The 12,088-nt window shown below is 44.8% G+C and overlaps 1 protein-coding gene across 1 annotated transcript; it reads left to right on the forward strand.

The window, feature by feature from the left end:
- The first annotated feature begins 7,895 nt into the window (after positions 1 to 7,895).
- Positions 7,896 to 8,477, forward strand: MSGN1 (mesogenin 1). The gene has a single exon (XM_040496897.1). The coding sequence runs from the start codon at positions 7,896 to 7,898 to the stop codon at positions 8,475 to 8,477; it is 582 nt and encodes a 193-aa protein (XP_040352831.1).
- The last annotated feature ends 3,611 nt before the right edge of the window (positions 8,478 to 12,088 follow it).

The raw sequence follows: 12,088 nt of genomic DNA on the forward strand, positions 1-12,088 counted from the left end.
TACAACATGTGACAAGGGCCCAGTCCAAACCCCTCCCTCACCCATGTCTTCCCTCATGGTGTAAAATCACCCCCTCGAGCCTGATGCTCTGGAGTCAGACCACCCGGGACTAGATCGTGTCTCCTCCACATTTTAATCTCATGGTTTGGGGCAACTTCTCAACTTCTCTAAGCCTCTGTTTTTTTTCTTATGTAAAATGGAACAAAAATAGTACTTGCTTGAGAGGATTTTTGTAAGATTTAAATTAAATAAGTCATACAAGGCATTTAGTACTAAATACATTTATTATTCTTATCATCCCTGGGTCTGGCCAAGAAAGGGGTATCTCTCCAGGTCACACATACACGTACACGACACCCCCCCTTAGACTACCAGAATGAGACTCACTGGGACAGAAAAGAGTTCCATGGGTGCTTAATTTAGGAATGAAGACAGAAAGTCTAAACCTACTGAATCTTCTCAGCCCCCACAATGCCTAGGACCCGGGGCCGATCTCCAGTGCTCTGAATACCCTGGCTACATGACTGAACGGCACCAACCAGTCAGTCTTCTCTTACTTACTGAGCTGAGGTTCAAGCTTGAGTTCTGGCTTCAAGAGCCCTACAGAGACCATCACACGGATGCCTGCAGCTGTTCTCAGTTCTTTTAGCCAGAGGTTAAAAGCCTGGACCGCGGGCGGCATGCCTAGGTTCGCATCCTGGGGTTACCAGTCATTAGGTGTGGGGCCTTGGGCAAGTTGCTGAACCCCTCTCTGCCTCAATTTCTTATTAGTAAAACAGGATGAGGGCTGCTTCTGGCACCTACTTTGTATGGTTCCTGTGAGGACTGATGTGAGTTAATCTACATTAAGCAACTAGAACAATACCACGTGCAGCCGTGGCCTCTATGCATGATCTCCACCAGCAGCTGGTATGGTGGCCCCAGGCTGGGCTGGCCCAGTCTGCCTCCACTTCAACCTAATGACGAGGACTAGAAGCTCCTTGTCACCTGCCAGCTATGGTCCAAGTGCCTTACCCTTAGGGACAAGGCTTACTTCTCCAACCTCAGCCTCCACTGGCCCCCCCTGTGGGCACTGAGTTAGTGGTTTCCTGCACAGTTTATGCTACATCTAACCTTCAAGCAGTGTCTAGAAGGAGCTCCCCTAACCTTTCATCTTGCTAAAACAGGTCTGCTTTTAAAGGAACATGCTTTTAAGAACGCGAAGGAGTGTTACTTAAAAAGCAAAGCAAGGCTGTAGAAATCACGTCTCTCAGAAAGTCCTCCCGATTCTTCTCTGTGCCCCTCATCTATGTGTGAATATTTATAAGATTTGACTCAGGTTTAGTCTGCCTCTAGTGGCTCTCCTCTGGCCAGTAATCACTTCCTATCCACCCACCAGTGTTTGGTGAAGCACTGAAAGTGCTCATTTGTGATGGGGACACATTACAGAGGATTCCTGGGGGCTGTCACATACAGTCATGCCTGTGCCCTATGGTTAAATTTATCACAGCATTTATACATTGTTTTATCAGTATTTTTACTTCTCTATCTCCACCCTCAATACTCTAAGCAACATGAAGACAAAAGCTTCTTAATTTAATTTTCTGTTCTCAGCACCCAGCACAGGGCTTGGCCCTCAACATGTACCAAAAAACAAACAAACAAACAAACAAACAAACAAACAAATAGGCTAATTGACGGTCACCTTCTTAACTCCACCCACCATGTTGTGGCCCAGCAAAATAATCATCCATACCTTCAAGGGACTTGCAACATAATTGGGAAAGCAAGTCAGACTAATGTGGATAGTAAACCAGAACATCAGGCAGTATATATTAGTGTCAAATGAGTGGGGTCAAAGCTGTGGACTGTCAATCAGAGAAGGAAGAAATTCTGAGGGCTGAGGCAAGCAGGGAAGGCTTCTTAGAGGAGGTGGGATTTGAACCAAGCTCCGCATCTTGCAGATTTTCTCAGTGATTACACTCCATGGGTGACATTGCTTCTGGGGGCCAGAGTCTACTGTGGAAGGAGCCTGGATGTGGCATTCATACAGACTTAGGTAGTACCTACCCTGCTTTTATGTCCTCTTGCTGTGTCCGCTGGGTCCCTTTCTGAACACGGGGTTCCTCATGTTTAGCATGTGAGTAGTCGTGATCTTAGACCCGTTAATGAATCTCTCTTAGCTTCAGCTTGGTCTGTACTATTGAAATACTAATACTTAGCTCATAGAGAACACGCTTTTACCAGGTCTCTACATTGTAAGCTTTACGTATGGTGGATTATAACCTCTACCATACAGAGTGTGGAAAAATTAAGATGACCTAATAGATCTAAAAGAAACAGGTGTAATTCTCAGTACCTGGTAGGAATTCAACAAAGAAGCTTTCATTTTAATTAGACTCCAGGATTAGTATGTTCAGTTTACAGATCTATTGAAGGACTTTCTGCAACATCATGAGAAGTTCAAATCCACTTGAGCCCTCCCTTGGTCTTGAGTAAACGGTCCATCCAAACTGCCTTACGTGGTACAGGGGTCTAGGAAGCCATAAGGGGAATAGACCTTCCATCTCGATGTTTCCTGAAGATCTGGGGACAGCGCTACTTCTCACAAGATAGACTTTAAAAAGCCAGCTTCCATGCTGATTCACTTAGTGTTATGTGGCATGGCAAAATTGCCAGGTTCAGAGTGGATGACTTCATGGGTGACCGTAGTAACTTTTATTAATCTTGAAAACATCTTAACATATTCCTATAGCCCTTTCCACTTCCCCAATGGCAAGCTTCAGCTTTAAATCTTTTTAGCTTCTTACAACACGGTATACAGGTTGACCCTAACTTTCCTGGGAGGAAACCGCAGCGCGTAAAGGGTGAGTGACTCACTCAACGTTCCGTAGTAAAGCAGGGTCAAAACTAGGACTAGGATTGGGGCACCTTGGGTCACAGTTCCAAACTTCTGAGCAAAGTTTAAAGTTCTCTTTGGCAGTGTTTACCAAGGAGAGGTCGGTGGTGGGAGTGCTCCGTCTCAGCTAGGAGTGCTTGTTTTATTTTTGTCATTGTTTAGAGTTGGCACTGGAATGTGACAGTAAAACACAGGCCAACTTACAGTCAGCTTTATCTCTGTTTTCAAATGATCTAGGGGCATTACATCCCTTTATTGACTGCACAGGAAGCTGATGGCTCCCATCACCGGCTCTGGGCAACTACTGCTCTTTGGTGAAGAACTCTAAATTGGTTTTGTTAAAAAGAAAAGAAAAGAAAAAAAGGCTTCATTTGAAGGTGAGAAATTTGATTTCTAAGCCGAGGTGAGTTGACACCAAAGAAAATAGGAGAGATGTATTTATAGTCCCACATATGGTGCCCATAACTTCTCTTGACTCAAGGAATCAACAGCTCACTGAACAGGGTTTAACACCTATGGCAACATTAGTTGCCATACTCAAAGCTTACAGTGTAGACACCTGGTATGAGGTGAGTACTAGTATTTCAACTGTACAGACAAAGCTGAAGCTAAAAGAGATTCATTAAAGGCTCCAAGATCACAATTCCTCAACAGCCAACGTAAGATCAGGCTGACTCCAGTGGACACAGTTTTGCGACTACTGCCACTACCTATCTGTCCAACGATATCTGAACAGTCACTGAAGTACTAAAAATGCTAATGTTGCAAAGGAGACACATCACCGAGGGCTCCCAGGGCCACTCTTGGCAGAGATTGAGCCCTGCATCAATGAGCCTGGCCAAGGAGGTAAGTGGGAACTGAAAGAAGCCCAAACCAGGTATTTTTTTCTAATTTGCACAGAGGTGCCTTATGGGCCAGCAGTGACATGGGACCATGGGTGGTTTTAGGTTCACGCATCAGAGCAGTCTGTTGCCCTCTGTTTCCTGTTGATTCTCTGAGCCCCGTTTGTCAGTTTCTCAGAAGTGGCTCTGCCTAGCTTCCTGGCCAGTTCCAAAGTCTACGGTCTCCTGTACAATCTCCACTACAGGCTACTGAAAAATGCCTAGTTGGCCATGCCTCTGTCATTGCTGTTATCAGGGATATGACTGGCATCCCCTCAGAAGATCATCCTGGTGAAAATTAGACATTGGGACACTCAGTCATTAATCTGTGTGGCAAATTGTGGGTCCTGCTCACTGGGGAGAGCTACAATCAGAAGGCTGCCATGAGCCTGGTATTTGAGAGCCAATCTGTACCTCCACATTACTCTTTGGAAACTAGGACCAGGAAATTTTGCAAGGCCTCTTGGGGACATGCCTCAGGGTTGGGGACTTCTTTTCAGTTTGTTACCATCATAGTCACAATATCTTATCAATGTTTGCTGAGGGAATGACCTTTAGACGCACATTAAGACATTTATCCTGGGGCACCTGGGTGGCTCAGTCGGTTAAGCTTCTGACTTCGGCTCAGGTCATGATCTCACTACTCATGAGTTCGAGCCCCGTGACGGGCTCCGTGCTGACAGCTTGGAGCCTGGAGCCTGCTTTGGATTCTGCGTCTCCCTCTCTCTCTGCCCATCCCTTGCTCACGTTCTCTCTCTCCTTCAAAATAAGTAAACGTTAAAAAAAAATTTTTTTTAAGATATTTATCCTACTAACTCAGTAATGTGGGAACTATGTAGTCTGACTGATATGAAAGCGTATGTGTCACTTAACCTGCATTATTTTCTAGGGAAGAAAAATCTGGGAGTCACACAACTTTGCTTTCTGTTCCATTTCTGCCGCAGCCTTTTGATGTGACATTAAACAAGTCATTGTCATCTCTAGAATGCAGATAAAAGGATGGACTTAATTGTCTCTAAGTCCCTTCACACTGGTATGGTGGGTGCTTTTAATCGAGCTCACACACACAGTAACTTGTTTCATTGCATTTTAGAGCTGGAAGGGAGCTTAATGATCCCTTGGTCCAAACACCTTATTTTACAGATGCTCTTCATCAAAAAGACAGGACAGATACTATTATCCTCTTTTTACAAAGTAAAATCCTAGAGCCCTGAAAAGGTGAATGATGTGCTCGAATGGGGATGAACTCTGGCTCATCTTTCTACTACACCACACACTCAACTAGGTTTTACTGGGTCCCGTCTAGCACCGTCCAGTTTTCTGCCTTATTGTCAACGGACGTAGAAAAACACCTAACTAGCGCGTGCCCAGCCACGGTCTTCAAGTGCTAATGGTGTTTTACCATCCTGCACAACCATTTTCCTCAGATGGGGCCTAGGATACTTCATGGAGACCAGCAGGAAAATGCAAGCTTAGTTCTGGTTGATTTCTTACCAGAGAGTATACACTGACAAACATAGAAACCAGGCAGCTTTTCTTGCTCTAAGAACAGTTTTTTTGGGGAGCGGCACTGCTGGGGTCTGGGGTCAGGGGTAAAGGAGCCAGAACAGAATAGGTCATTCTGATACTGGTGAGTCTGACCATGAGTGACAGTCACAACAGGAATAAAGCCTACACTTACCAAGTGTCTATAATGTACCAACTATTTGACAGATCCTGTCTCATTTAGGAAATGAAATTTCTGAAAATAGAAGTTTAAGAAATAAGCAATTTTAGAAAGAAGCTATAGAAAGAAAAAAACAACATCTCTGGAGTCTGAGAGCAGAAGTAGTATTACAAGGAAAATTGTGAAGTTTAGAATATAAGGGCTAAGACCTTAGTGTGTCAGTGGCCATCACAGCCACCTTAGGTCTACTGAGAGTCTCCTTCTCGTTGAACCCCATCAAGTCACCTGCATCTACTACAAACAACTAAAATAGAGAAAACAGAATTTTTTAAAGAAGTGGACTTTGGGGTCTTACCAGGACTCTTGGCTTTACCCCTTGCTACCAGGGATATCTTAACTGAGTTTCCTTTTTTAAAAAAAATTTTTAATGTTTTATTATTATTTATTTTTGAGAGAGAGAGAGGGAGAGAGAGAGAGAGACAGAGTGTGAGCAAGAGAGGGGCAGAGAGAGAGGGAGACACAGAATCCGAAGCAAGCTCCAGGCTCTGAGCTGTCAGCACAGAGCCCGATGCGAGGCTCAAACTCACAGACTAAGAGATCATGACCTGAACTGAAGCCAGACATTCAACTGACTGAGCCACCCAGGTGCCCCTTAACTGAGTTTCTTAACCTCTTAGAGCCTCAGCATTTTCATCTGTAAAATGAGACTCAAATAAATAAATAAATAAATAAATAAATAAATAAATAAAGGTTAGTTATATATAAAGTTTCTTGAATAGTATTAGCAGATTCTAGGCTTTTCCATAAGAATTGAAGGAAGAGAAAGCAGCGGTGGGCAGAGAGAAGAGGTTATTTATCACACTTATATGTTTCATTAGTGTTTATTCTTCACAATAGGGTCCTTTAGTAAGTGGTGAATTTAAGAGCATTCCTCTACAGATTGGCTGCTTTCGCTTTTTCTTCCCTGGGCCTAGTTAATTAAAAAATACCCTGGGGCGCCTGGGTGGCGCAGTCGGTTAAGCGTCCGGCTTCAACCAGGTCACGATCTCACGGTCCGTGAGTTCGAGCCCCGCGTCGGGCTCTGGGCTGATGGCTCGGAGCCTGGAGCCTGTTTCCGATTCTGTGTCTCCCTCTCTCTCTGCCCCTCGCCCGTTCATGCTCTGTCTCTCTCTGTCCCAAAAAAAATAAATAAAAACGAAAAAAAAAAAAAAATACCGTAAGTGTTCTAATTAAGACCATTGGCATTTCTTTTCAATAATTGCAAAGGGACTTAATCATGTTAAGGGACATGTTAAATGTTACTCTGCTACGTAACTCGCTTTGATCTGATGTTAATACTAATTCGTAGAACTAGTTACGTGGAGAATAAGTTAAATTTATGGGACAAATGGGGAATCTGAGACCCCTTTCCAACACCAAGGGTCTATCTCTCAGAGCGTGTAGGAAGTGAAGCAAACTAGCAGGACCATCCAACTTAACACATTCGGTGGCATTTGGAGCCACGGTGGGGAAAACAGGCTCCCTAGTTAATTTCACACTTCCTCTATACATTTCAAAAACCAAGGTGTGATTCTGCCGCTGGATTTTTAAAAGACCTTCAGAAGGCAAAATGCCAGGTATTCTGCAAACTCCCTGCCTTAAAAGAGTTTTCTGTTGCCTGGTGTCTGTTTGCCGTGGGGAATCCCAATCTGCTCAGTTAAAGCAAGGCCTTTAAGCTTCTGGAAGGATATTTCCTGCTCATTAAGGCTCTGGCTTTCCTGGAGCTGCTGGCCTTTGTCATTCTGAGTGTGGGCATGTTGGAAGCGCAACTCAGGAAAATTTGCTGAAGAGGAAGGCAAGAGGGAAATCGGCATTCGCTGTGTGTCTGCTGGGTGCTGTCTTCTGGAAAGCCCTCTGAAGTAAGAGTCATAATTGCCCGCATTTGACATGCCATGGAATCCAAGCCCAGAGGGGTTCCCTGTCCCTACACCACGCTGCTTCTCCACCAGGATACCCCATCTGCTCTGAAACGTCTAGGAGGTCTTGCTGAATGGGGATGGTGGCCCTCTGGGGCACCCTGGGACTCTCCACCAGGGCTCTGGGCCACCACCTCCTTGCTGCAAATTGCCCCAGGTTTGTTTTCTTTGGCTCCCTCATTAATGAGTTCCACAGGACAATGCTAAGTCTAGTTAGGCAGCCTTAATTGGTTTAGTTACAACAAGATAATTCCTTTTTTCTTCTCTTGGAGGCCTTTTTGTTTAAAGACATTTTAGCTGGAAGATGCTAATTATCAATGAGGAGAAAGTGACACCTGAAGAGTTCATTTTCCATCTTGGTCCTTGGTGTCTCCTTTGAACTCCCCCCACCCGGCCCTCTTTCCCACTTTATCACTTCTCCCCCACCATCATAAAAGGGAGCTTGCCCTGGCTGGCGGCAGAACTTTCTTTCTCACTTGCCAGGGAGCCGTTCTCTCTGCAGCTGTCACCCAGGCATGGACAACCTGCGTGAGACCTTCCTCGGCCTCGAGGAGGGCTTGGGCCCCTCCGACAGCCCCGGCCTGCTGTCGTCCTGGGACTGGAACGACAGGGCAGGGCCCTTTGAGTCGAATGAGGCCTCCCCCACTCAGAGCCTGTCTCCGGCTCCATCGCTGGAGTCCTATGCTTCTTCTCCCCGTCCAGCTGTGGCTGGGCTGCCCTGTGGGCACGGAGGTGCCAACAGTGGGGGCAGCGGTGCCTGCGGTGGCCGTGGGACTGGTGGCCTGGGGGAGGTGGACTACAACGTGTTAGCCTTCCAGCCTGCTTACCTGCAGGGCGCTGGTGGCCCCAAGACCCAGAAGGGCGCCAAAGTCAGGATGTCCGTGCAGCGGAGACGGAAGGCCAGCGAGAGGGAGAAGCTCCGAATGAGGACCTTGGCCGACGCCCTGCACACCCTTCGGAATTACCTGCCACCTGTCTACAGCCAGAGGGGCCAGCCGCTCACCAAGATCCAGACGCTGAAGTACACCATCAAGTACATCGGAGAGCTCACAGACCTCCTCAACGGCGGGCGAGAGCCTCGGCCCCAGAGCGCTTGAGCTCCACCCCAGGACCACGACCCATCCCGGCCCCTGGGAGGGGACAGGAGAGCTTTCAAGACCTGGACTAGCTCACGGAACAACAGCGAGTAGTTATTTTTTTTAATACAGTAAGCGTGGTGACTTTGTTGTCTGAAAAGTCCCGAGGGAATTCCCACTGGGAACACTTAACAGCCAGACAAGCAGGTATTTTCTCGTTTTCTCATGGTTTCTCAGGAACCCGGCGCCTTTGCGAAGAGACAGATTGCTGTCCCCTTCTCTGCCTGTCCGAGGTATTTTAGAGGGCCGATGACTTTAAATGCATTTTGTCCATAAAGTAAAATTGTCACGATTAATCTTCTCTCCTTATTTTGGTGGTGGGAGCTTTCTTTCTGTTGCCGACTAAACCCATATTTTGTGTAGCATCCAGCGTGACACCTGGATTCTTATTTAGAAAGATGTGTATCAAGTAAAGGGCTATAGCATTCCTGTTTTTATTTTGTCTGTGTGCTTATGTGTGTACTTGTGTGTGTTTGACTAAAACCGTGCCTTTTCTTTTGCAGGAGCCAAAATCACGTAAATGCAGAAGGAATTAGCGTCATGGTAAATAGCAAGGCACAGGCAGACAGACCTCATTAAGATACAGTGAAGTACAGGCCAGCCCCTCCTCTCTTCATGCCGGGGACAGGAGGCTGCACACGCCCGATGCCGGGGTATGAGCGAGTGGGTAGGAAGGAGGAGGAAGGTAGGGGGTACTCAGCACCACAGCGTGGGCCTGAAGCAGGGCTGGGTGGGGGGCAGGCACGGCCTGGGCCAGGCCTGCAGTGACAATAACGTCACGGAGTCCCGTCGTGGAGTCCTTTCTCAAATGGAGAGATTGGTTCAAAAAAAGTAAGAGACTATTTTAGTTCTATAGATGAGTGTAAGTGTTGGGATTAGAATTCAAGTCTGTCTCTAGCCCCTCCAGAGGTTATTGTTCTTCCTCTGCACAACCCCCCCCCCCCCGCCACCTCCAAATCAGCCCTCCTGCACCTATACACAAACACACATCCCTACTTCACGGGGGCCTTGTCTGGGGGCTGGTGAAACGCACTCTCGCCTTGGCTAATGTGAGTGGCACAAGCAGTCCAAAGGGGGCTTTGAGTGAAGGAAGTTCTCAAAACCTTTGAACTAAAAAGGCTTTTTTTCTTTTTTTAAGGCTACCTTTTTCTCCAAATGGTTATTAACAATTAATACTTTTTTTCCCAGTGAACAGTCTGTTAATGCTTCCTGTCATTTCTTTTCCTATTGATGATTTTTCTTTCTCTCTCTTTTTTTAAATTTTTCTTTTTTCTTAAATGACATATTAACAAAAGCAGTATATGTGTTCACAGTTTAATGTATAACTTTTCCACTTTTTTCCTTTGTGGGTACAAACATTTACAAATAAATAGAGGCAAACATACACTTAAAAATACCTTGAGTTCCGCAAACTGCTTTTTTTTTTTTACTTAGCAATACATAGTAAATTCCTTCTCATTTAACAGAGATAAATCTGAGATGTAAGTGTCATTATTACCTTGATTTTATAGATGGAAATGGAAGCACAGATTTGCTCTGAGTTACACATGTGAAGAGCAGGGTGGAGATCAGAGGGTCAGCGTGCCAGAGCACAGGTATTAACATAATTTAAGAGTCACCTTTTGAATAATACTTGGGCTGTTTCCCTTTTTTACTCCCCCAAAATGCTATGGCAATCATCACGGACCATTATATTTATCCATGGTAATTTTTCGTAGCCTGGAAATTTCCCACCAGTGGGATGCCCGGATCAGAATATATGCACATTTTAAATTTAAATAAATACTACTAGAAGACTTTTATAAAAGTTTGTAGTTATTTATGGGGTCCCAAACCCGATGCAACAGAACTAGCTGTCCCACACTGCCACTGGATGTTACTAACCTTCTGAATACTTAATAGATAAAAAAAATGGCTATGTCACTGTTGTGTTAATTTTAATTTCCCTATCTACTATTTGAGACGGTGCATTGTTTTTTAGTTTACATGACTTTTGTTCATTTTGCTTCCTCTTCTGTAACTTGTCAGTTAATATTCTTTGCTATTTTTTCTATTGGGTTACTTGTCTTCTCATTAATTTGGGAAAGTTCTTTGTACATTATACACACTGAAAAGATTTCCTCCTTATCTATCATTTTGTCATAGTACAATGTTTATGGTATCATATATTTATGCTTTTGAATGTGGTGTCCTTTTGCTCTATGAAGCTTTTCATTTTTATATGGTCAAACCTCTCCCCCTTTTATGACTTATGTTTTTTTTTTTCTTTTGCTTAATTTTTCCCAGTTCCAAGGCTATCCAAATGTTATGGGTTTTTCAAATATTTTCATAGTTATTTACATATGTATCTTTTTATATTAAATATAATTTGTTGTCAAATTGGTTTCCATACAACATCCAGTGAGTGCCCATCCCAACAGGTGCCCTCCTCAGTGCCCATCATCCACCTTCCCCTCTCTCCCACGCCCCATCAAACCTTAGTTTGTTCTCTGTATTTAAGAGTCTCTTATGGTTTGTCTCCCTCCCTCTCTGTAACTTTTCCCCCCTCCCCCTCCTCCATGGTTCTCTGTTAAGTTTCTCAGGATCCACATATGAGTGAAAACATACATATGTATCTTTAATATACCTGCATTTTATTTTTGTCTATAGTACAAAGAAGGGATATAACTTTATTTCTCATTAGTGTTGTTATAACTGAAGAATAAATATATCTTGTCATCAGGGATGGTGGGTTGTGGGACAGTTGCTAAAATGTCATTCTATGTCTACAAACCTTCATCAGCTTCTCATATATTTGTTGCTGGTGCTTTATAAAAGGAAAGTGTTGGGGAGTATATCAAGATTTTCTTCAAGGGACTCTGCCCTGTGCATTTGTAGTGAGAGTATATGTTCGTGCACATGTATATGTATTTGTGTGTGTGCGTGTGTGTGTGTGTGTGTGGTTTAATGTGTGGGGGGAGGAAGATTAGGGAAGATAGTAATATGGGGAAGGGGATGTCTAGCCTTTGATCAAGTTTTAGCTAGTTATTTTCCTTGCTGTTTTGAAAAGAGTGGGACCCAAATGCTCTTGGCTTTTGAGTTTTTCAAGATCGAGCATTAAGAATGGTTTATAAATAGGGGCGCCCGGGTGGCTCAGTTGGTTAAATGTCCAACTTCAGCTCAGGTCATGATCTTGTGGTCTGTGAGTTCGAGGCCTGCATTGGCTCTGGGCTGATAACTCAGAGCCTGGAGCCTGGAGCCTGCTTCAGATTCTGTGTCTCCCACTCTCTCTGTCCCTCACCCGTTCATGGCTCTGTCTCTCTCACTCTCAAAAATGAATAAATGTTAAAAAAAAAAAAAAAGAAAAAAAGAATGGTTTATAAATAGCTTGGGTAATTTCGGTTGCCCTGGGGACCAGATACTGTGGATGAGTTAGGAACTGCTTGTCCTCACTGTCCAAAAACCTGGAAAGCCACAGACTCACCTACTAGCTGGGCCTGCCCTCAGGACTCCAAGGTGCCCATGGGAGGGGAGGCGTGTGGAACATGAGGAGAAGGTGAGCTCTGTGGGAGGGGGCTTCTGGCGTGGGGCCT

Source organism: Herpailurus yagouaroundi, unplaced genomic scaffold (genome assembly GCF_014898765.1).
Source record: "Herpailurus yagouaroundi ecotype Mexico unplaced genomic scaffold, PumYag 188, whole genome shotgun sequence".
In the NCBI taxonomy this organism is placed as follows: Eukaryota; Metazoa; Chordata; class Mammalia; order Carnivora; family Felidae; genus Herpailurus; species Herpailurus yagouaroundi.

What these genes read in the sequence shown, in the direction of transcription:
- MSGN1 (XM_040496897.1), top strand. Translation starts at nt 7,896, where the DNA reads ATGGACAACCTGCGTGAGACCTTCCTCGGCCTCGAGGAGGGCTTGGGC.